Source organism: Plectropomus leopardus, chromosome 3 (assembly GCF_026936395.1).
Source record: "Plectropomus leopardus strain MGB_pleo_1.0 chromosome 3, ASM2693639v1, whole genome shotgun sequence".
Classification (NCBI taxonomy): domain Eukaryota; kingdom Metazoa; phylum Chordata; class Actinopteri; order Perciformes; family Serranidae; genus Plectropomus; species Plectropomus leopardus.
Genome location: NC_142178.1, coordinates 19,590,015 through 19,616,708, shown reverse-complemented (window position 1 = coordinate 19,616,708; position 26,694 = coordinate 19,590,015). Strand labels below are relative to the sequence as shown.

At 36.9% G+C, this 26,694-nt stretch overlaps 1 protein-coding gene across 1 annotated transcript in view; it reads left to right on the top strand.

Annotated features, from left to right (window-relative positions):
* foxk1 (forkhead box K1) overlaps positions 1 to 26,694 on the top strand; it is a 60,206-nt gene that overhangs the window by 14,493 nt on the left and 19,019 nt on the right. The window contains exons 3-8 of the mRNA XM_042484573.2: positions 2,780 to 2,978; positions 3,779 to 3,925; positions 7,766 to 7,959; positions 8,332 to 8,504; positions 8,599 to 8,844; positions 9,652 to 9,825. Of these exons, the coding sequence (XP_042340507.1) occupies positions 2,780 to 2,978; positions 3,779 to 3,925; positions 7,766 to 7,959; positions 8,332 to 8,504; positions 8,599 to 8,844; positions 9,652 to 9,825 (1,133 nt within the window). The remainder of the gene's footprint in view (positions 1 to 2,779; positions 2,979 to 3,778; positions 3,926 to 7,765; positions 7,960 to 8,331; positions 8,505 to 8,598; positions 8,845 to 9,651; positions 9,826 to 26,694) is intronic.

The following is a 26,694-nucleotide window of genomic DNA, read 5'->3' as shown; positions in this document are numbered from 1 at the left end:
TTGGCAGGAAGGGTCACGTTTTTTGAAAATATTGTTATTGTAAAATATTTAGAAGATATTTCTTGCTTGAAAAAATCCCCCAAACTTTTAATTTCATTGTTTGTGGCTGCTAAGCTCACTGAGCTTCAGCGTATGTTTTGATTGAATCTCCAGTTGTGTGTTTAAATAAAAAAGTTAATAATTTGATTAGTCTACGGACAAAAACAATTATTTGCAAAAGTTTGAACATTCGTAACTTCATAGGCATAATCTCCAAACACTCCCTTCTTCAATTTGAGGTTTTGCTGATTTTCTTTTCTCATGTTATAAGGAACTTACAGTCTGATGACATCACCTTCTTTGCCTTTTTATACATAGAGTATAAGTGATTAACTTACAAAATAATTGGCAGATTAAGCAGTTATGAAAATAGTTATTTGTTGATGTCCCAGTACTAATTCAGTCATGCGGTTCATAAAGATTTGCACTATAAATAATACATCAGTATTTTTCATTTAACACTTACTGTAACTGTTTGTCTGTTTGCCTTTTGCAGGTAGAAGGTTGTGAGTTTAAAATGGGGAGCTGTTAGAGCCTTTTTTGTGACTGGAAATTATATTCTCACTATCTAAATTTTTGCAGCAATGTAATACGTTGTATTGATGAATGAATTAATGTCAAATTAATATTCCAAGCAATTCTTTTTTAAAATTGGGATTAATCAGATGATGATCAGCTATGACAGAAGAAGGGATTGCACTGAGTCTTGTTTTTTTCTGCTGCAATCATGTGAGAAACATGTCATCAGTACAGTCTTTTATGTCACACTTAGACTTGAGAATGTTTTGTTGAAATTTATTTGAAGTGAGTATAAATGAGTCAAATGGAGGCAACAAAATCAGCAGCATTGTGTTTTTGACTGTATCATGCTTGAGTTGAGCAGTGGATCCCTGTTTAGGTGGCCCAGTTTAAAAAGGAGGTTGAAAGAACAGACCACAACAGTAGCAGTGATGGTAGGGACATTCACCTCCTGGACCAAAAACCTTTTTTAAAAAAAAACAAAACACTATAACTCAGCTGTGTCTTTGCTTGTCATATGATAGATTATATAGTAAATGTTTTAGGTCTGTCAGACCATACCAGCAATTTACCTTCTCTCCTTGTTTTTGGTCTTAACATGTTTATTCACATCAGCTCATTTACTCGTTGGCTGCTGTAGTGCTTCTGTTGCGATGCAAAAGCTGCACTCAAATGAGCTGTGATAGCACAAGTTTGAAAATCACTGCCCTATAAATGTATCCAGCATGTGCGGCTTGCAGCGTTGCAGAGTGCTCCCTCTGGTGGCCTGTGTCACCTCCTACATCACACTTCCCCACCAATGTCAGCTTGTGTGTGCCTGCCTTATATGGAATGGCTGCAGCTTTGAGCCGCGTGATTGGCTATTGGGCAGATTGTTTTGCCTGTGGGCCGTTTTTCCATCCATTCGTGGTTTCCTTTTCAGAGCCCCCCACCCCCCCCACCCCACACACACACACACGCACACACACACTCTTGCACACACACACACTCAGCCCGCAGCTCCTGTTCTCTCGCACGTGGACACACACAACACACACACAGAGTAAAGACGCTTGCTCATACATCTCTGCACCACTTTCACTGTGGCCTTTTTCGGGCAGATTGTTGTGCCACCCTCTTTAACAGTATCCACATGCAGGTCATACAATGGAAGAGTATTGGTAAAAGCATGTGCTCCCTCTTAAACGGCAACATTGTCTTTTCAAAGGGTGGTAATAGTCACTTTTCCTGTTTGGCAACTTAAATGAACTGTATACAATAACATTCTTCTGCCCCTGCCAGCGTTCACAATTGCACTGCTGGCCCTAGTGCACACGTGAAATGGTTGTTGAAACAGCGTCAGAGAAAATTGAAGACAAACCCATTCTCCCTCATGGAGGCACACATAACTTTTAATGAAGTTAAAGGATGTAGATTTACAGATACAATTATGTTTTAATACTTAAGATGTCCCTGAGCAACATTAGAAGTTTCTGGCTGCAGCCTAGTTTCACCAGCCAAAAAATACAAACGTATTCTCTCTCTCCCTCTGTGTGTGTGTGTGTGTGTACGTGTGTGTGTATATGTGTATGTGTGTTTGTTACTATCTCTGTATCTGTGGCTCTCTGTTGCCAAAAGCAAATCAAAGCACACTGACTCTCCCAGAAACCAGTGTTTACTGTACTAACAGAAGCAGGTGTATGTTGTGTAAGTTGCTGGGTTTTCCTTGTGTTTTGTCTCTCAACAGCACCAGATAAAACCTAGTTAATAATTAACAGACTTTTGAGTATTTTTGCTCATTGTTGTGTGTTTTACGATCACTTTATGTGCTTAGAACACTCTGCCTCTGAGCTCTAATCATTTTTCCGAATGCAGTTCTTGTGTGTATAAGAGAAATTTTGCTGTTGTATTAAAATTTGTTACTTATATGCTAAAATGATAAAATTTTGATGATCTATAATTGTTTTAAACTTTTTTTTACATCTGCCAGAATGGAACAGAGTTTATCTTGACTCTTATGAGGTTATCCTCTCCTAGTGAATGTTTATGTTCATAGATTTTTCCGAAGGTCTACCCCAGTGAGACTCTGTGGACCTGTTGTCCGAGGAGAAGCTGCTAAATAATACCATAAAGCTGTTTAGTCATCAGATCATTAATTAAGAAGGGGATTAAATTCATTTTATACTCTGCCCTAAACCTTCACTTTAAGCCATTTACACAGACTGTTCCCTCTCTTCTCCAGTGTTCCTAACTCCTGTCCGGCTAGTCCACGAGGGGCAGGATCATCAGGGTATCGCTATGGACGCAATGTGACCTCTGACCTCCAGTTAGCAGCTGAATATGCAGCTAAAGCTGTTTCTGAGCAGAGACGAAGCATTGCCGAGCAGAGAGGTGGAGGAAGTGAGCAGCGGGGGGAGTCGGCTGGAGGAGACAGCCCCAAGGTGAAGACCCAGTAACATCAAAATTAGTTCATTGCCTTAACCCTGGTATGCAATTTTGGTCTGTCCCAGACAAAAGAGGACCAATGTGAAAGAAAAGTGGCAATATCTTTGGTCGTGGTACAAAAATGGTGGTTCTATGTCGCACAGTGAGAGAGGTAAAATGATGGCCATTGTCACAGAGTTGTGATCAAAGACAGCCTCGTGTCAGAAATTTGGGATGACCATCTCACTGTGTGACTGCTGTTACAAACTACATTTGCTCACCAAAACAAATACATATGGTGTATGAAATGACACAATGATCAGCGCGACACTGCTAAATGCTAGTAGATGCAAATGAAAACTTCATGTTCTCGATGCAAATTGGCATGCCTAAAATTGGCCTCTTTTCCCCAGCCATGACCACATTCTCCTACTTCCTCTCTTCTTCAGACTTTTGACACACAGAAATGTCACCATAGCAAGGGCTCGATTCATGTTTGTTTTCATTTTTCTCTTACCACTACAGCGCTGTTGATGGATGACGTATGCTGATGATATTTTGTTGTTGTGTATTGAAGTCGATGGACATATGTTGTAGCCTGCGATTCAGTAGACTTTGTCATTATACAGTCTGCATAGGTCCTGATGTCATACCCAAGTTTATTTATGTCGCACAGTGTAGCTTGCACTAAACTTATAAGATTGCTACGATCACACAGGCTGCAGGAGGCTTTAAAGAATTGTTTTTAACTTTCAAAGCATGCACAATATGTGCTTGAGAATATGTTGATGTTAATACTTTTGTCTCATTTTTCCAGGACGAGTCCAAGCCACCTTATTCCTATGCACAGCTGATCGTCCAGGCCATCTCTTCTGCCCCGGACAAACAGCTGACTCTCAGTGGAATCTACGCCCACATCACCAAACACTACCCCTACTATCGCACTGCAGACAAGGGCTGGCAGGTAGGATTTTTCTGTCTTGAACTGAATGTTAATGGCTTTTGATGGTTTTCTGTGACAGCCTTCACAGTTTGGAAAGGTTAGCTCATTAATAAACAGAGGATTATGTTTGTATGATGCAGAGGTTTAAATCTATGATCCTCCCTGCCACGTTCAGGCCAGACCGTAATTTCTCAACTTCCACCTGATCTCAGATCTGGTTGGGTTATTGCCTATTTTCTCTTTTTTTAGGTGGTCAAATGAATGAATGAATGAAAGAAAAAATGAACCAACTGTTGAGTTTCATTTTTACTACACTTGGTGCTCTGCTGCTCCAAGATTGTTGTGCTCTGAACCAAACGGTATATTCCAGTGGCAATTTATGAACACCCAGTGTGTCACAAATGTGTGTCACCATACTAAAAGGCTATAGTACAGCAGATAAGCTCCCAAAATTGTGAAAATTGTGCACTTTTTGAGAAAAGCATGGCATTTCTTACATAGTTAGGACATATCATAGTGTTATTTTCTGATGTGGAGGGATTTCAGATTCAGATTTGACCTCTGGGAACTGTGAGAGGTCAAATCCAAGAAGACCGCCAGTCCTCGCCATCTGATGTTCAAACATGCTTAATTTTAGAACCAAACAGTGTAGAAAAACAATTGAGATGCCATTTCCAACTGATTTGGGGATGCCTGTTCATTTGGTGACACTCAGATCACCAGAATTCAAGAAAAAGCATTTATGTCAAGGCCAAAATATGTTAAAAAAAACCCATCACATTTTGTACAGTCTTTTGCTAATACATTGGTTTTAGTTTGGGAACTAGATTGGACAAATGAAGTATTGTGAAACTTTGCTTCCATTTTTACACTATAGGGATAGTAATACCAAAGAATTAACAGAACAGACCCCTTATGCTAGTCTATTTTTAATACTATATTGATAATGATGATAATTTTTATGGACTTTCTAGCCATCTGTACACTCCCACTTTACACTATATGCCATATTCACCCATTCACATTTATACAAAAGTGGCAGAGGCAACTACCAGGCTCGCCGTTAGGGGGGTCAGATGGCCCTACCTCAAGGCCAAGGAGGGCCCCATAAAAGGCTGGGGGGGGCATTAAAGGTCTATGGTTACTGACTTATGTCACTGATAATATAATTTATGAATTCACATGATATATGTATGTATATATATTTTGAAATAAAACACATTTTAACTTTTCATCTGATGCACCAAACCTGCACTGTGAAATGGTGCGGTCCATCTGACAGTGTAGGTCAAGAGATGTACAGAAGTCACATGTGCTGCTGATGTAAAGATGTGAGGCAAATTACTGCCTGATTAATCAATTAATGGATCAGTGTTTTAGGGTTTTAGGGTTGGTTTAGGACAGCGTGTCATTGCATCTCGCTGGTGTCATGTCAAAAAGTGATTGTCTGCCAGAAACTGATTGCCGTCCACGGGAGCGCGCGCAGCCTGTCAAAGCTGTATTGCCCAGTATTCACGTCTTCAGCTGCTCTCACATGGATCAAACGTAGCATGTAAAAACATATAACTTCATGTCTGTGGTAAGATCATAGGTATGTCTTTGTGAAACTTTGATGTTTCTTGAAACCCAATTTCGCATGATTGCGATATATGGTTTGATCAGGCATGACATTTACACGTTTATAGATGTGGGAACCTGGGAACTCCACATATGATTTGTTCATTTGGACACTTGACGCTGGACATGTGTCACATTTCCTGTGAGTTCCTTCTTCAAAATGGCAACTGTTGACTTCTTTGTGTCCTTAAACAAAGAACAGCCATTTTAATTCAACGTCCCGGAGTTCCTCATGTTCTGAAACCTAAGTGTTAGATTCTCCCACGGATCCATCCTCAGGCATGATTGGTTCACCAATGTGACCCCCCAGGATGTCACAGAGCCAAGAAGAGAAGCATCTGCAATTCTTCTGGCTCTCGCCCCCAAACCTCCTCTGCGGAAGGTTGCAGGTCTGGAGGACCTGTGCTACCCTTCCCCCTTCCACGCCTTAGCTCTCAGCAGGAGCTGCAGCCTTGTCTCAGCAAACTTCTCAAGCCAAAAGGAGAACGGAACCAAGATAGCACGAAACTGCAATCTCTGTAAGGACACCAGAACCGGCCAGCAGGTAAAAAAGGACTGGCCGTGCTTTAATCCGTCAAATATATGACTGTGAATGAAATCAAGTCATTTTTAGGCAACCTTGTAGTGACAAGATAGGAGCTGCAATCATTTTTTGCAGGTTTTTATGTGTTGTATTGGCTCTTCAAAGGTAGTTCAACAGGTAAATGGAGGTAAAAAGGACTGGAATGGTTATAACCTCGGGCACAGAGCAGGTAATATAATGCAGGCTCATAAGGATAATAGCAGATAATACCTTTATTTTCACATTACCCATATGTGAAGTATGATAGACTACTTTCCAAATGTAAACAAGATTTTAGAAATATTAAACAAATACAAACAACGGGAACAACAATATTGTCTATAATCACATAAATGTAATGCCTGATCAAACTATATATTGCAAACATGTGAAAATTGGGTTTCAAGAAACATTAAAGTTTAACAAAGACATACCTATGCATTTACCACGGACATAAAGTTATGTGTATTTACAACTGTTTGATCCATGTGAGAGCAGCTGAAGACGCTGTATACTGAGCGATACAGCTGTAACAGGCTGTGCACGCTCCTGTGGACGGCAATCAGTTTCTGGCAAATGATCACTTTTTGGCATCCAGTCGGTTAAATATTACACTTATCAAAATATTGGTGGTTTTGGATCCCAGCTCCTCCAGTCCTCAAGTCAAAGTATCCTTGGGCGAGATGCTGAACCCTAAATGTGTGAGTGCATGTGAATGTTCAACTGAGCAGCAGGTGGCACATTGTATGGTAGCAGTCCAGCCACTGGGAATTTCAGGCAGGAAGACAAAGTTTTCCAAAGTGAATCCCTCATCCACACCCATGGTGAGGGTGTTTAAAAATCTGATTATCTGAAGCACCTCATGTCTTGCTCTAACCTCTCCCCTGGCCAAAATTTAGCGCAAATTTGCAGCATCATTAAGCTCCCTTCTGGACAAGATGGCATGACATGGTTGGTACCAATGCATGCTGTCATCTAGTTAGGGCCCGAGCACCAACTGCAGGTTGGTCAGTGAAGGCCCTCTTGAAACTGAAGGAATTTTTAGGGCCCGAGCAACAACTGCAGGTGGTCACGAAGGCCCTAACGGAATTCAAGGAATTCTTTTTCTTTTTCTTCCTAAAAGTAAATTTCGTTTTTTGAGGCCCTAAGAATGCTCAAAAACTCCAGAAATTTTGCACACTTATAAGGTCTGGTGAAAAAAATGTATATTTTAGGTGTCTCAGTGCCAAATCTTTAAAAATGGCTCAGTAGCACCCCCTACAAAATTTGTATGAAACAGCCCCCGCCACAAGTTTCACCTACATCTAAAAATAAACACTATGGCATGCCCTAACATTGTTAGAAATGTTATGCTTTTCTCAAAAAGTGCACAATTATTGTGGTTAACCAATGCACAAATAGTTTACTTAAGCTTCTAATGAATTTTTAATATTAGACAAATATATATATTTTCTGTGAAATTCCAAGTTTTTAATGATTCTCCGGCTAAAAACTACTCCTGTGGGTTGGGCCTGAAAAAAAAAACTAACAGTCATATAGCTACAGCTACTTTCAACAATTTCAGAGTAAAAGAAAGAAATTGTGTCCTGACAACATTTGTTCTTTTGACAGTCGTTGACCATGTGATAAATTCCTTGATGTGTGAAACTGACAAAATATGGATTTACTTTGCATCCCTCCAGAACTCAATCAGGCACAACCTGTCTCTCAACCGCTACTTTCTGAAAGTGGCACGCTCTCAGGACGAGCCTGGCAAAGGGAGTTTCTGGCGTGTGGATTCTGCTTCTGAGAGCAAGTTGGTGGAGCAGGCCTTCAGGAAAAGACGACAAAGAGGGGTGGCTTGCTTCAGAACACCATTCGGACCCCTCTCTTCTAGGTAAGTGGGTCACCTGTGGCCTTCAGCTGCATGGGCGTACATGCACGCACACACACACACACACACACACACACACACACACACACACACACACACACACACACACACACACACAGACTGTCGGTCACACTCAAACTCATGCTGCTTCTGTTTTGACTTTGTTAACCCTTTCTCCCCTCTCTCTGCTTCTGCTCCGTGCTATCATTTGATTGGATAGAACAAAGTAAGTCTCCTTTCTAGGTTAATATATTCAGCAGAAGGCACTGGCAGTGAAGGAGCTCTGTGTGTTAGTAAAGGCCTCTTGATGTATTTACTGATTTTTTTTTGGTCTCTGTCCTTTTGTTCTTTTCCCCTTTGTTGCTTCTTTCCCAGGAGTGCTCCTGCATCCCCGACACACCAGGGACTCCTTTCTCCTCCATCCAGCGGGCTGCAGACTCCTGAATGTCTGAGCAGAGAGGGCTCCCCTATCTCCCATGACCACCATGAACAGCTGGCTAACAAACTGGCATCTGTACCTGAGTATAGGTACTCTCAGAGTGCCCCAGGTGAGCCCACACAGAATACATTCAAGACACGCACAAAGGCTTTCAGGTACACTACCAAACAGCTAAACTCTTGTTTGCGTCTGTCTCTGTGTAGGCTCTCCAGTCAGTGGTCAGCATGTCATCATGGCTGCACCCCCTCATCCCTCAGGCCCAGGGAAAGCCCTTGCTTTAGTGCCAGGAGGTGGCGGCCAAGTCCAGCCCATCCACATGCTCCAGAACCCGACTCAGTCCTCTGTCACCATGGTGCGGGTGGTCACCAGCACCCCTCTAACTTCCAGCCATCCGAATGGGTACAGTGCTCCCTCTGTTGGAGGAGCAGAGGGCAACAGTGAGCTCAGAGGTACAGCCATGAGAAGTGCTCTGTTTGTATGTATTATGGTGATGCATTAATACCTGATAATTACGTAAGTTGGTGAGATCATCTTCTGTTTTAACTATTTAAAGCTATTGTGGGGTTGTCATATGTCTTTTCTATTTTCTGCAATATTGTGGAGATATTCAAAACAGCATATTTGCTTTCAGCTCCCACACATTTTATTTGCGGTGTGTTAGACGTTTGGCTACATTCAAGCATTCACATGTTCATTTTGAATTATTCAAAGGTTTTAGGATGTTGGTTTGTTTTTTGTTTCTTTGAAATGCATGATTGAACTCTGAAGGGGCCACAGCAAACTGACAGTTTGGATGCCTGTTAGTTTAGTATATATTACACTTTGCATTATAACTATCAAAAATAGATCTAAGCCGGGCTTTCTCAAAGTCTGGACTGTTGCAGATAGTTTAAACAAACACAAACAAACAAAACAAATGGTACTCAAGTAAAAGGTATTGTTACTTTGTATTGTTTCTACAAATAGAAGTAAAAGTAGTCATATAAATAACTACATGAGTTAAAGTAAAGTGTATCTTGTAAAAAAACCTTTATATAACGTTATGTTCATCTGTGTCAAATGTGTCCCCACTTTATGTCTATGTAGGCCGACAATTTGGATGACACAATAAATGACAAAACAAAAAAATTTAAGCAGATTTTCTGATAAATGTTCTTTATCTTCAAGTTTATTTTTTGGCAGAGTATTATATGCTTCCACAAGCATTTAGTTGGTTTTGCTTTTACATGTTTGAATTGGGTTTGTGTTTCTATCAGAAGCCCAGCTGAGCAGAGAGCGAGTGATCCAGACTGTGGACAGTGCGGTGCAGGGCGGCGATGGTCGAAACCTGGCCCTTGGTTTGCATCAACTTCCTGTTCGTCCTGTTACCCAGAATGGCAAACACACCACTGCTGCTGTTGCCACAGCAACCAGCCTTGCTAATGCATCTGGTAAGATTTTTCAGCAATCACTGTCTTACACAATGACCAGTCACGATGATAAATATAGGCTGATGTTTTTGCTTAAGAAGACAAGGATTGAAAATATACTAGTGGTGTGCAGTCTGCATACATGCAGTAGATTAAAGGGACAGTTCACCCCAAAATCAAAAATACTTATTTTTCGTCTTGCTTTTAGTGCAATTTATTAGTCTACATAGATTGTATTGGTTGTATTGTTGACATTGTTGTGAACAGTTTCGTGTGTGTGTGCGTGTGTGTGTGGTGGGGGAAAGCAGTGACATTTGCTGGGTACCACAGAGGAGGATTTTGCACTTATTGCAAAAACAGTAAGCAGTACAATAAGCAGCACAGTAAGTGAGGAGACATTGACAGCAAGGCCAGTACAGCCAGTAGCCTTCTAAATGTAGAAGTCATTGTGCAGTTTATTTTATTTTATTTTTTTGCTATTTGATGTTTTGGATGAATATTCCTGCTGCATTAATGTGTATGTCTCGTATTATTTAAGATCATGTGTTTGTGGCATAGCTGTCCTGTGAGAACCATGCATCTTTACAAGAGATTTTAAAGACTTTATTTAGCTTCAGTACATGTAGGAATACTTCATTCTTCAGTTTATCACATATATTCTCCAGCCAATATTCAACATCAACACATCTGTATATACCAAATTTTCACCTTTTTATACTTTGATTGTACAAAACCTGTCAGACAAATGTAGTGCATTAAAAGTTACAATAATTATGCATGCAGTAAACAAGAAGGAGAAAGTGCCATACAATGACATACACAAATAAAATACCTCAAATTTGTACTGAAGTACAGTACTAGAGCAAATTTACTTAGTTACATTCTGCTACAGCAGACATAACCTGCTCATTTCTCTGTTGTTTTTATTACCCCCCGGCATTCTTTATATTTTGAATACATAAATATGTTTTTATGACTTGGATGGACATACTATGCCATGATTTACAGTATTTCGGCACATTATACTATGGCATTTTTTGACATAGTATACCATGACTTTGTATCATTTTATAACATAATATATTATGACATTTTAATGCCAACATACTATAAATAATAATAATAATAATAATAAACTTTATTACAGACTCAATGGTCCAGATAAGAGCAAGACAATACATACAAAAGATATAAAAGACACATAGAAGTACCATACACAACATATTCACAATGCAATAAGATCGCTTAAAAAAGAAGAAAAAAAAAAAAACAAGTAAAAAGCTAATGACCTCAGAAGAGACTACTATACCAAAACAACATATCCCCAATGCAATATGTACAGATCACTTAAAAACAATTAAAAAAGTCAATGACCACAGAGGAGACTACTATACCAATGCTTCCATATCCTGGACATATAGCGTGTAGTGCTCAATTTGATGCTTGTCAATGCCATGATTATACAATTCTCTGTTGTTCAGCCGACCTATAAATTTATACATCAAATTTCTCAACGAGGCTTGCAGTGTATTAAGACCTGCAGACACGAACATCTCGCTGGCGCTACACCAACATGGTGTCCTCAACAGAATTCTCAAAGCATCATTGAAAGCTACCTGAATTTTACGCAGGCTTGCTTTGCTGTAATTAGACCACAAGTGGGCAGTATAGAGAGGAGTGCAGTGTGCTCTGAACAAAGCCACCTTCACTCTATCTGTACATGCACCAAACTTGCGAAGCAAACTGTTTGCTTGAGCATATAGAGAACGGCATTGCCTGTAAATGTCTTGGTCATCCTTCAACTGATCTGTAATGAGATGCCCAAGATACTTAACTTGGCTCATACATCTCAAGTTATTACCTGCCAATTTGAAAGTAGGAAACATTAGACATTTGTCCTCTGAAACTATGACTTTTTTACTTTATTTTAATTAACATTCTGAGAACTGTTGACATGCTATTTTATGGTGTTTCTGGCATTTTTTGTCCTTAATTCCCACTTAATGTGCTATAACTTGTCTCTCCAAGCTATTTTAGGTGGTTTTCATCCATGTTTAGGGGCAGTAAAAATTTGACTTTTTTCGACATACTATACTATTGCCTTGCTGTCCATTTTTTTGACATGCTACATTTTGGGGTTTTTGGTCTTTTTTTGCCTTAATTCCCACTTTATGTACTATAACGCATCTCTGCAAGCTATTCTACATCGTTTTCAGCCATTTTTAGGAGCAGTCAAAATTTGACTTTTTTCGACATACTATACTATTGCCTTGCTGTCCATTTTTTTGACATGCTAAATTTTCAGGTTTTTGGTGTGTCATTTGCCTTAAATCCCACTTTGTGTAATATAACGCATCTCTACAAGCTATTCTACATCATTTTCAGCCATTTTTAGGAGCAGTCAAAAGTTGACTTTTTTCAACATACTATACTATTGCCTTGCTATCCATTTTTTGACATGCTAAATTTTCATATTTTTGGTGTTTTTTTGCCTTAATTCCCACTTTGTGTACGACAACGCATCTCTAAGAGGTGTTCCACATCGTTTTCAGCCATTTTTAGGAGCAGTCAAAATTTGACTTTTTTCGACATACTATACTATTGCCTTGCTGTCCATTTTTTTGACATGCCAAATTTTCATGTTTTTGGTGTTTTTTTGCCTTAATTCCCACTTTGTGTACTATAACGCATCTCTCCAAGGTGTTCTACATCGTTTTCAGCCATTTTTAGGAGCAGTCAAAATTTGACTTTTTTCGACATACTATACTATTGCCTTGCTGTCCATTTTTTTGACATGCTAAATTTTCATGTTTTTGGTGGGTTTTTTTGCCTTAATTCCCACTTTGTGTACTATAACGCATCTCTCCAAGGTGTTCTACATCGTTTTCAGCCATTTTTAGGAGCAGTCAAAATTTGACTTTTTTCGACATACTATACTATTGCCTTGCTGTCCATTTTTTTGACATGCTAAATTTTTGGGTTTTTGGTGGGGTTTTTTTGCCTTAATTCCCACTTTGTGTACTATATTACGTCTGTAGAAGCTATTCTACATCATTTTCAGCCATTTTTAGGAGCAGTCAAAATTTGACTTTTTTCGACATACTATACTATTGCCTTGCAGTCCATTTTTTGTGACATGCTAAATTTTCATGTTTTCGGTATTTTTTTGCCTTAATTCCCACTTTGTGTACTATAACGCATCTCTCCAAGGTGTTCTACATAGTTTTCAGCCATTTTTAGGAGCAGTCAAAAGTTGACTTTTTTCGACATACTATGCTATTGCCTTGCTGTCCATTTTTTTGACATGCTAAATTTTCATGTTTTTGGTGGGTTTTTTTGCCTTAATTCCCACTTTGTGTACGACAACGCATCTCTAAAAGGTGTTCCACATCGTTTTCAGCCATTTTTAGGAGCAGTCAAAATTTGACTTTTTTCGACATACTATACTATTGCCTTGCTGTCCATTTTTTTGACATGCTAAATTTTCATGTTTTTGGTGTTTTTTTGCCTTAATTCCCACTTTGTGTACTATAACGCATCTCTCCAAGGTGTTCTACATTGTTTTCAGCCATTTTTAGGAGCAGTCAAAATTTGACTTTTTTCGACATACTATACTATTGCCTTGCTGTCCATTTTTTTGACATGCTAAATTTTTGGGTTTTTGGTGGGGTTTTTTTGCCTTAATTCCCACTTTGTGTACTATATTACGTCTGTAGAAGCTATTCTACATCATTTTCAGCCATTTTTAGGAGCAGTCAAAATTTGACTTTTTTCGACATACTATACTATTGCCTTGCAGTCCATTTTTTTTGACATGCTAAATTTTCATGTTTTCGGTATTTTTTTGCCTTATTCCCACTTTGTGTACTATAACGCATCTCTCCAAGGTGTTCTACATCGTTTTCAGCCATTTTTAGGAGCAGTCAAAAGTTGACTTTTTTCGACATACTATACTATTGCCTTGCTGTCCATTTTTTTGACATGCTAAATTTTCAGGTTTTTGGTGTTTTTTTGCCTTTATTCCCACTTTGTGTACTATATTATGTCTGTAGAAGCTATTCTACATCATTTTCAGCCATTTTTAGGAGCAGTCAAAATTTGACTTTTTTCGACATACTATACTATTGCCTTGCTGTCCATTTTTTTGACATGCTAAATTTTTGTGTTTTTGGTGGGTTTTTTTGCCTTGATTTCCACTTTGTGTACTATAACACATCTCTACAAGGTGTTCTACATCGTATTCAGCCATTTTTAGGAGCAGTCAAAATTTGACTTTTTTCGACATACTATACTATTGCCTTGCTGTCCATTTTTTTTGACATGCTAAATTTTCATGTTTTTGGTGTTTTTCTGCCTTAATTCCCACTTTGTGTACTATAACGCATCTCTCCAAGGTGTTCTACATCGTTTTCAGCCATTTTTAGGAGCAGTCAAAATTTGACTTTTTTCGACATACTATACTATTGCCTTGCTGTCCATTTTTTTGACATGCTAAATTTTTGGGTTTTTGGTGTTTTTTTTGCCTTTATTCCCACTTTGTGTACTATAACGCATCTCTACAAGCTATTCTACACCGTTTTTAGCCATTTTTAGGAGCAGTCAAAATTTGACTTTTTTCGACATACTATACTATTGCCTTGCTGTCCATTTTTTTGATATGCTAAATTTTTGGGTTTACCTGTGTGTCTGTCTACTATGATTAACTACTCTATGTATGCAGATTTTTTCATGATACTATCTATATGCCTGCAGTCACATTTGACTTTTTTGACGCATACTATGTACTATAACATATTCTACATGCCATTTTAGTTTTGACTTTTTAGACATACTATACTATTGCCTTGCTGTCCATTTTTTGACATGCTAAATTTTGGGTTTTTGGTGTTATTAAATCCCACTTTTGTGTACTATAACGCATCTCTACAAGCTATTCTACACCGTTTTGAGTCATTTTTAGGAGCAGTGAAAATTTGACTTTTTTCGACATACTATACTATTGCCTTGCTGTCCATTTTTTTGACATGCTAAATTTTTGGGTTTTTGGTGGGTTTTTTTGCCTTAATTCCCACTTTGTGTACTATAACGCATCTCTACAAGCTATTCTACATCGTTTTTAGCCATTTTTAGGAGCAGTCAAAATTTGACTTTTTTCGACATACTATACTATTGCCTTGCTGTCCATTTTTTTGACATGCTAAATTTTTGGGTTTTTGGTGGTTTTTTTTGCCTTAATTCCCACTTTGTGTACTTTAACGTGTGTAGAAGGTATTCTACATCATTTTCAGCCATTTTTAGGAGCAGTCAAAATTTGACTTTTTTCGACATACTATACTATTGCCTTGCTGTCCATTTTTTTGACATGCTAAATTTTTGGGTTTTTGGTGGTTTTTTTTGCCTTAATTCCCACTTTGTGTACTATAACACATCTCTACAAGGTGTTCTACATCGTTTTCAGCCATTTTAGGAGCAGTGAAAATTTGACTTTTTTCGACATACTATACTATTGCCTTGCTGTCCATTTTTTTGACATGCTAAATTTTCATGTTTTTGGTGGTTTTTTTTGCCTTAATTCCCACTTTGTGTACTATAACGCATCTCTACAAGCTATTCTATACCGTTTTTAGCCATTTTTAGGAGCAGTGAAAATTTGACTTTTTTCGACATACTATACTATTACCTTGCTACCCATTTATTTGACATGCTAAATTTTTGGGTTTTTGGCGTTTTTTTTTACCAAATTCCTACTTTATGTACTATAACGCGTGTGTAGAAGGTATTCTACATCATTTTCAGCCATTTTTAGGAGCAGTCAAAATTTGACTTTTTTCGACATACTATACTATTGCCTTGCTGTCCATTTTTTTGACATGCTAAATGTTTGGGTTTTTGGTGTGTTATTTGCCTTAAATCCCACTTTGTGTAATATAACGCATCTCTACAAGCTATTCTACATCGTTTTCAGCCATTTTTAGGAGCAGTGAAAATTTGACTTTTTTCGACATACTATACTATTGCCTTGCTGTCCATTTTTTTGACATGCTAAATTTTTGTGTTTTTGGTGGGTTTTTTTGCCTTGATTTCCACTTTGTGTACTATAACACATCTCTACAAGGTGTTCTACATCGTTTTCAGCCATTTTTAGGAGCAGTCAAAATTTGACTTTTTTCGACATACTATACTATTGCCTTGCTGTCCATTTTTTTGACATGCTAAATTTTTGGGTTTTTGGTGGTTTTTTTTACCTGATTCCTACTTTATTTACTATAACGCGTGTGTACAAGCTATTCTACATCATTTTCATCCATTTTTAGGAGCAGTGAAAATTTGACTTTTTTCGACATACTATACTATTGCCTTGCTGTCCATTTTTTTGACATGCTAAATTTTTGGGTTTTTGGTGGGTTTTTTTGCCTTGATTTCCACTTTGTGTACTATAACACATCTCTACAAGGTGTTCTACATCGTTTTCAGCCATTTTTAGGAGCAGTCAAAATGTGACTTTTTTCGACATACTATACTATTGCCTTGCTGTCCATTTTTTTGACATGCTAAATTTTTGGTGGTGTTTTTTGCCTTAATTCCCACTTTGTGTACTATAACGCATCTCTACAAGCTATTCTACACCGTTTTTAGCCATTTTTAGGAGCAGTGAAAATTTGACTTTTTTCGACATACTATACTATTGCCTTGCTGTCCATTTTTTTGACATGCTAAATTTTTGTGTTTTTGGTGGGTTTTTTTGCCTAATTCCTACTTTATGTACTATAACGTGTGTGTAGAAGGTATTCTACATCATTTTCAGCCATTTTTAGGAGCAGTGAAAATTTGACTTTTTTCGACATACTATACTATTGCCTTGCTGTCCATTTTTTTGACATGCTAAATGTTTGGGTTTTTGGTGTGTTATTTGCCTTTATTCCCACTTTGTGTACTATGACACATCTCTACAAGGTGTTCTACATCGTTTTCAGCCATTTTTAGGAGCAGTGAAAATTTGACTTTTTTCGACATACTATACTATTGCCTTGCTGTCCATTTTTTGACATGCTAAATTTTTGTGTTTTTGGTGGGTTTTTTTGCCTTGATTTCCACTTTGTGTACTATAACACATCTCTACAAGGTGTTCTACATCGTTTTCAGCCATTTTTAGGAGCAGTCAAAATTTGACTTTTTTCGACATACTATACTATTGCCTTGCTGTCCATTTTTTTGACATGCTAAATTTTTGGGTTTTTGGTGTTTTTTTTTACCTGATTCCTACTTTATTTACTATAACGCGTGTGTACAAGCTATTCTACATCGTTTTCAGCCATTTTTAGGAGCAGTGAAAATTTGACTTTTTTCGACATACTATACTATTGCCTTGCTGTCCATTTTTTTGACATGCTAAATTTTTGGGTTTTTGGTGGGTTTTTTTGCCTTGATTTCCACTTTGTGTACTATAACACATCTCTACAAGGTGTTCTACATCGTTTTCAGCCATTTTTAGGAGCAGTCAAAATGTGACTTTTTTCGACATACTATACTATTGCCTTGCTGTCCATTTTTTTGACATGCTAAATTTTTGGGTTTTTGGTGTTTTTCTGCCTTAATTCCCACTTTGTGTACTATAACGCATCTCTACAAGCTATTCTACATCGTTTTTAGCCATTTTTAGGAGCAGTCAAAATTTGACTTTTTTCGACATACTATACTATTGCCTTGCTGTCCATTTTTTTGACATGCTAAATTTTTGGGTTTTTGGTGGGTTTTTTTGCCTTAATTCCCACTTTGTGTACTATAACACATCTCTACAAGGTGTTCTACATCGTATTCAGCCATTTTTAGGAGCAGTGAAAATTTGACTTTTTTCGACATACTATACTATTGCCTTGCTGTCCATTTTTTTGACATGCTAAATTTTTGGTTTTTGGTGTTTTTGCCTTAATTCCCACTTTGTGTACTATAATGCATCTCTACAAGCTATTCTACACCGTTTTTAGCCATTTTTAGGAGCAGTGAAAATTTGACTTTTTTCGACATACTATACTATTGCCTTGCTGTCCATTTTTTGACATGCTAAATTTTTGGGTTTTGGTGTTTTTTGCCTTAATTCCCACTTTGTGTACTATAACGCATCTCTACAAGCTATTCTACACCGTTTTCAGCCATTTTTAGGAGCAGTCAAAATTTGACTTTTTTCGACATACTATACTATTGCCTTGCTGTCCATTTTTTTGACATGCTAAATTTTTGGGTTTTTGGTGGGTTTTTTTGCCTTAATTCCCACTTTGTGTACTATAACGCATCTCTACAAGCTATTCTACATCGTTTTTAGCCATTTTTAGGAGCAGTCAAAATTTGACTTTTTTCGACATACTATACTATTGCCTTGCTGTCCATTTTTTTGACATGCTAAATTTTTGGGTTTTTGGTGTTTTTTTTGCCTTAATTCCCACTTTGTGTACTATAACGCATCTCTACAAGCTATTCTACATCCGTTTTCAGCCATTTTTAGGAGCAGTCAAAATTTGACTTTTTTCGACATACTATACTATTGCCTTGCTGTCCATTTTTTTGACATGCTAAATTTTGGGTTTTTGGTGTTTTTTTGCCTTAATTCCCACTTTGTGTACTATAACGCATCTCTACAACCTATTCTACACCGTTTTAGCCATTTTAGGAGCAGTCAAAATTTGACTTTTTTCGACATACTATACTATTGCCTTGCTGTCCATTTTTTTGACATGCTAAATTTTTGGGTTTTTGGTGTTTTTTTTTACCTAATTCCTACTTTATGTACTATAATGCGTGTGTAGAAGGTATTCTACATCATTTTCAGCCATTTTTAGGAGCAGTCAAAATTTGACTTTTTTTCGAAATACTATACTATTGCCTTGCTGTCCATTTTTTTGACATGCTAAATTTTTGGGTTTTTGGTGGTTTTTTTTGCCTTAATTCCCACTTTGTGTACTATAACACATCTCTACAAGGTGTTCTACATCGTATTCAGCCATTTTTAGGAGCAGTCAAAATTTGACTTTTTTCGACATACTATACTATTGCCTTGCTGTCCATTTTTTTGACATGCTAAATTTTTGGGTTTTTGGTGTTTTTTTTGCCTTAATTCCCACTTTGTGTACTATAACGCATCTCTACAAGCTATTCTACACCGTTTTTAGCCATTTTTAGGAGCAGTGAAAATTTGACTTTTTTCGACATACTATACTATTGCCTTGCTGTCCATTTTTTTGATATGCTAAATTTTTGGGTTTTTGGTGGGTTTTTTGCCTTAATTCCCACTTTGTGTACTATAACACATCTCTACAAGCTATTCTACATCGTATTCAGCCATTTTTAGGAGCAGTCAAAATTTGACTTTTTTCGACATACTATACTATTGCCTTGCTGTCCATTTTTTTGACATGCTAAATTTTTGGGTTTTTGGTGTGTTATTTGCCTTAAATCCCACTTTGTGTAATATAACGCATCTCTACAAGCTATTCTACATCGTTTTTAGCCATTTTAGGAGCAGTCAAAATTTGACTTTTTCGACATACTATACTATTGCCTTGCTGTCCATTTTTTTGACATGCTAAATTTTCATGTTTTTGGTGTTTTTTTGCCTTAATTCCCACTTTGTGTACTATAACGCATCTCTCCAAGGTGTTCTACATCGTTTTCAGCCATTTTTAGGAGCAGTCAAAATTTGACTTTTTTTCGAAATACTATACTATTGACTTGCTGTCCATATTTTTGACATGCTAAATTTTCCGTTTTTTTGTGTTTTTTTTGCCTTAATTCCCACTTTGTGTACTATATTACGTCTGTAGAAGCTATTCTACATCATTTTCAGCCATTTTTAGGAGCAGTCAAAATTTGACTTTTTTCGACATACTATACTATTGCCTTGCTGTCCATTTTTTGTGACATGCTAAATTTTCATGTTTTCGGTATTTTTTTGCCTTAATTCCCACTTTGTGTACTATAACGCATCTCTCCAAGGTGTTCTACATCGTTTTCAGCCATTTTTAGGAGCAGTCAAAATTTGACTTTTTTCGACATACTATACTATTGCCTTGCTGTCCATTTTTTTTGACATGCTAAATTTTCAGGTTTTTGGTGTGTTATTTGCCTTAAATCCCACTTTGTGTAATATAACGCATCTCTACAAGCTATTCTACATCGTTTTTAGCCATTTTTAGGAGCAGTCAAAATTTGACTTTTTTCGACATACTATACTATTGCCTTGCTGTCCACTTTTTTTGACATGCTAAATTTTTGGGTTTTTGGTGATTTTTTTGCCTTAAATCCCACTTTATGTACTATAACGCGTGTGTAGAAGGTATTCTACATAATTTTCAGCCATTTTTAGGAGCAGTCAAAATTTGACTTTTTTCGACATACTATACTATTGCCTTGCTGTCCATTTTTTTGACATGCTAAATTTTCAGGTTTTTGGTGTTTTTTTGCCTTTATTCCCACTTTGTGTACTATATTACGTCTGTAGAAGCTATTCTACATCATTTTCAGCCATTTTTAGGAGCAGTGAAAATTTGACTTTTTTCGACATACTATACTATTGCCTTGCTGTCCATTTTTTTGACATGCTAAATTTTTGGGTTTTTGGTGGGGGTTTTTTGCCTTAATTCCCACTTTGTGTACTATAACACATCTCTACAAGCTATTCTACATCGTATTCAGCCATTTTTAGAAGCAGTCAAAATGTGACTTTTTTTTGACGTACTATACTATTGCCTTGCTGTCCATTTTTTTGACATGCTAAATTTTTGGGTTTTTGGTGGGTTTTTTTTACCTGATTCCTACTTTATTTACTATAACGCGTGTGTACAAGCTATTCTACATCATTTTCAGCCATTTTTAGGAGCAGTCAAAATTTGACTTTTTTCGACATACTATACTATTGCCTTGCTGTCCATTTTTTTGACATGCTAAATTTTCAGGTTTTTGGTGTGTCATTTGCCTTAAATCCCACTTTGTGTAATATAACGCATCTCTACAAGCTATTCTACATCGTTTTTAGCCATTTTTAGGAGCAGTCAAAATTTGACTTTTTTCGACATACTATACTATTGCCTTGCTGTCCATTTTTTTGACATGCTAAATTTTTGGGTTTTTGGTGTTTTTTTTTTACCTAATTCCCACTTTATGTACTATAACGCGTGTGTAGAAGGTATTCTACATCATTTTCAGCCATTTTTAGGAGCAGTCAAAATTTGACTTTTTTCGACATACTATACTATTGCCTTGCTGTCCATTTTTTTGACATGCTAAATTTTGGGGTTTTTGGTGGTTTTTTTGCCTTAATTCCCACTTTGTGTACTATAACACATCTCTACAAGGTGTTCTACATCGTATTCAGCCATTTTTAGAAGCAGTCAAAATTTGACTTTTTTCGACATACTATACTATTGCCTTGCTGTCCATTTTTTTTGACATGCTAAATTTTCATGTTTTTGGTGTTTTTTTGCCTTAATTCCCACTTTGTGTACTATAACGCATCTCTACAAGGTGTTCTACATCGTTTTCAGCCATTTTTAGAAGCAGTCAAAATTTGACTTTTTTCGACATACTATACTATTGCCTTGCTGTCCATTTTTTTGACATGCTAAATTTTCATGTTTTTGGTGTTTTTTTGCCTTGATTACCACTTTGTCTACTACATTACATCTGTAGAAGCTATTCTACATCGTTTTCAGCCATTTTTAGGAGCAGTCAAAATTTGACTTTTTTTCGACATACTATACTATTGCCTTGCTGTCCATTTTTTTTGACATGCTAAATTTTCATGTTTTTGGTGTTTTTTTGCCTTAATTCCCACTTTGTGTACTATAACGCATCTCTACAAGGTGTTCTACATCGTTTTCAGCCATTTTTAGAAGCAGTCAAAATTTGACTTTTTTCGACATACTATACTATTGCCTTGCTGTCCATTTTTTTGACATGCTAAATTTTCATGTTTTTGGTCTTTTTTGCCTTAATTCCACTTTGTGTACTACATTACGTCTGTAGAAGCTATTCTACATCGTTTTTAGCCATTTTTAGGAGCAGTGAAAATTTGACTTTTTTTCGACATACTATACTATTGCCTTGCTGTCCATTTTTTTGACATGCTAAAATTTTGTGTTTTTGTTGGGTTTTTATGCCTTAATTCCCACTTTGTGTACTATAACACATCTCTACAAGCTATTCTACACCGTTTTGAGTCATTTTTAGGAGCAGCAAAAATTTGACTTTTTTCGACATACTATACTATTGCCTTGCTGTCCATTTTTTTGACATGCTAAATTTTTGGGTTTTTGGTGTGTTATTTGCCTTAAATCCCACTTTGTGTACTATAACGCATCTCTACAAGCTATTCTACACCGTTTTTAGCCATTTTTAGGAGCAGTCAAAATTTGACTTTTTTCGACATACTATACTATTGCCTTGCTGTCCATTTTTTTGACATGCTAAATTTTTGGGTTTTTGGTGTTTTTTTTTATCTGATTCCTACTTTATGTACTATAACGCGTGTGTAGAAGGTCTTCTACATCATTTTCAGCCATTTTTAGGAGCAGTCAAAATTTGACTTTTTTCGACATACTATACTATTGCCTTGCTGTCCATTTTTTTTGATATGCTAAATTTTCAGGTTTTTGGTTTTTTTTTGCCTTTATTCCCACTTTGTGTACTATATTACGTCTGTAGAAGCTATTCTACATCGTTTTCAGCCATTTTTAGGAGCAGTCAAAATTTGACTTTTTTCGACATACTATACTATTGCCTTGCTGTCCATTTTTTTGACATGCTAAATTTTCATGTTTTTGGTCTTTTTTTGCCTTGATTACCACTTTGTCTACTACATTACGTCTGTAGAAGCTATTCTACATCCTTTTCAGCCATTTTTAGGAGCAGTCAAAATTTGACTTTTTTCGACATACTATACTATTGCCTTGCTGTCCATTTTTTTGACATGCTAAAATTTTGTGTTTTTGTTGGGTTTTTATGCCTTAATTCCCACTTTGTGTACTATAACACATCTCTACAAGCTATTCTACACCGTTTTGAGTCATTTTTAGGAGCAGCAAAAATTTGACTTTTTTCGACATACTATACTATTGCCTTGCTGTCCATTTTTTTGACATGCTAAATTTTTGGGTTTTTGGTGTGTTATTTGCCTTAAATCCCACTTTGTGTAATATAACGCATCTCTACAAGCTATTCTACATCGTTTTTAGCCATTTTTAGGAGCAGTGAAAATTTGACTTTTTTCGACATACTATACTATTGCCTTGCTGTCCATTTTTTTGACATGCTAAATTTTTGGGTTTTTGGTGTTTTTTTTTATCTGATTCCTACTTTATGTACTATAACGCGTGTGTACAAGCTATTCTACATCATTTTCAGCCATTTTTAGGAGCAGTGAAAATTTGACTTTTTTCGACATACTATACTATTGCCTTGCTGTCCATTTTTTTGATATGCTAAATTTTCAGGTTTTTGGTGTGTTATTTGCCTTAAATCCCACTTTGTGTAATATAACGCATCTCTACAAGCTATTCTACATCGTTTTTAGCCATTTTTAGGAGCAGTCAAAATTTGACTTTTTTCGACATACTATACTATTGCCTTGCTGTCCATTTTTTTGACATGCTAAATTTTTGGGTTTTTGGTGTTTTTTTTTATCTGATTCCTACTTTATGTACTATAACGCGTGTGTACAAGCTATTCTACATCATTTTCAGCCATTTTTAGGAGCAGTCAAAATTTGACTTTTTTCGACATACTATACTATTGCCTTGCTGTCCATTTTTTTGACATGCTAAATTTTCAGGTTTTTGGTGTGTTATTTGCCTTAAATCCCACTTTGTGTAATATAACGCATCTCTACAAGCTATTCTACATCGTTTTTAGCCATTTTTAGGAGCAGTGAAAATTTGACTTTTTTCGACATACTATACTATTGCCTTGCTATCCATTTTTTTGACATGCTAAATTTTTGGGTTTTGGTGTTTTTTTTAACCTGATTCCTACTTTATGTACTATAACGCGTGTGTACAAGCTATTCTACATCATTTTCAGCCATTTTTAGGAGCAGTCAAAATTTGACTTTTTTCGACATACTATACTATTGCCTTGCTGTCCATTTTTTTGACATGCTAAATTTTTGGGTTTTTGGTGTGTTATTTGCCTTAAATCCCACTTTGTGTAATATAACGCATCTCTACAAGCTATTCTACATCGTTTTTAGCCATTTTTAGGAGCAGTGAAAATTTGACTTTTTTCGACATACTATACTATTGCCTTGCTGTCCATTTTTTTGACATGCTAAATTTTCGGGTTTTTGGCCTATTTCATCTTTATTTCCCACGTAATGTACTTGTTACAACCCACAGATGGTAAGTCTCGGGACAAAGGGAAGCAACACAGCGCTGTGATGTTGAACAGGCGGGAAAGCCGTTTATTCTTCAGCACAAGTATGTATGAATAAACTGGCCCGCCATCAAATCGACAAAATGCACACAAACAAACAAAGGGAGAGGGCGGCGGGTGGCACAAAACAATAAACCAATCAAAGAACCCATTAATACTACCCAAACCCACCCCACAGACTATTGCAACTTCGTCTTCGCCACCAAAAACACAAACAGCACAACCACCCCTAAAGCCTAGTGTTCTAAACAATTGGTTGCCTTCGTGTGGTGTGACAACAGCATGTGGTATACATGAAATACAATAAAGGCTAATCTAGAGCCCGGCTCCCTCATACACAGGTGAACATACAATAAAGACTTAACAGTTACAAGTTTACATCACTCACGCCAGCATAACATCGAGGCGAACTGCCCATGGGTAAGAACAGCCACCACTGATACAGCGGACTTAAATAGACAGCAAAAAGACACATAATTGGAGGAAGCACTCATCGAAGGGGGGGAAAGCTGGGACCACTGGCACCAACCAATTGGTCCGTAGGAAGGCGTGCAGTAAGAAGAGGGGAAACGAGCCACAGGCAGAGGAACCCCTCACGGTACGGAAGGAGGGAAATCCCGGTTGACGTGGTGAACCTCCGTTGACGTCGTCGGTCATGCTACCTGAAAATGAAACTGCCACAACCCCCACACACATAACAACCAAAAAACGCTGATGTCCGTGATGATACTATAGCGCATGTCTACAAGGTATTCAACATTGTTTTCAGCCATTTTTAGGAGCAGTCAAAATTTGACTTTTTTCGACATAATATACTATTGCCTTGCTGTCCATTTTTTTGACATGCTAATTTTTTGGGTTTTTGGTCTTTTTTTGACCTAATTCTTACTTTATGTACTATAATGCGTGTGTAGACGGTATTCTACATCATTTTCAGCCATTTTTAGGAGCAGTCAAAATTTGACTTTTTTCGACATACTATACTATTGCCTTGCTGTCCATTTTTTTGACATGCTAAATTTTCAGGTTTTTGGTGTTTTATTTGCCTTAAATCCCACTTTGTGTAATATAACGCATTTCTACAAGCTATTCTACATCGTTTTTAGCCATTTTTAGGAGCAGTCAAAATTTGACTTTTTTCGACATACTATATTATTGCCTTGCTATCCATTTTTTGACATGCTAAATTTTTGGGGTTTTGGTGTTTTTTTTTTACCTAATTCCTACTTTATGTACTATAACGCGTGTGTAGAAGGTATTCTACATCATTTTCATCCATTTTTAGGAGCAGTCAAAATTTGACTTTTTTCGACATACTATACTATTGCCTTGCTATCCATTTTTTGACATGCTAAATTTTTGGGGTTTTGGTGTTTTTTTTACCTAATTCCTACTTTATGTACTATAACGCGTGTGTAGAAGGTATTCTACATCATTTTCATCCATTTTTAGGAGCAGTCAAAATTTGACTTTTTTCGACATACTATACTATTGCCTTGCTGTCCATTTTTTTGACATGCTAAATTTTCAGGTTTTTGGTCTTTTTTTGCCTTTATTCCCACTTTGTGTACTATATTACGTCTGTAGAAGGTATTCTACATCATTTTCAGCCATTTTTAGGAGCAGTCAAAATTTTACTTTTTTTGACATACTATACTATTGCCTTGCTGTCCATTTTTTTGACATGCTAAATTTTCAGGTTTTTGGTGTTTTATTTGCCTTAAATCCCACTTTGTGTAATATAACGCATCTCTACAAGCTATTCTACATCGTTTTTAGCCATTTTTAGGAGCAGTCAAAATTTGACTTTTTTCGACATACTATACTATTGCCTTGCTGTCCATTTTTTTGACATGCTAAATTTTCAGGTTTTTGGTCTTTTTTTGCCTTTATTCCCACTTTGTGTACTATATTACGTCTGTAGGAGCTATTCTACATCGTTTTCAGCCATTTTTAGGAGCAGTCAAAATTTGACTTTTTTCGACATACTATACTATTGCCTTGCTGTCCATTTTTTTGACATGCTAAATTTTTGGGTTTTTGGTGGTTTTTTTGCCTTAATTCCCACTTTGTGTACTATAACGCATCTCTACAAGCTATTCTACACCGTTTTCAGCCATTTTTAGGAGCAGTCAAAATTTGACTTTTTTCGACATACTATACTATTGCCTTGCTGTCCATTTTTTTGACATGCTAAATTTTTGGGTTTTTGGTCTTTTTTTGCCTTTATTCCCACTTTGTGTACTATATTACATCTGTAGGAGCTATTCTACATCGTTTTCAGCCATTTTTAGGAGCAGTCAAAATTTGACTTTTTTCGACATACTATACTATTGCCTTGCTGTCCATTTTTTTGACATGCTAAATTTTTGGGTTTTTGGTGTTTTTTTTGCCTTAATTCCCACTTTGTGTACTATAACGCATCTCTACAAGCTATTCTACACCGTTTTCAGCCATTTTTAGGAGCAGTGA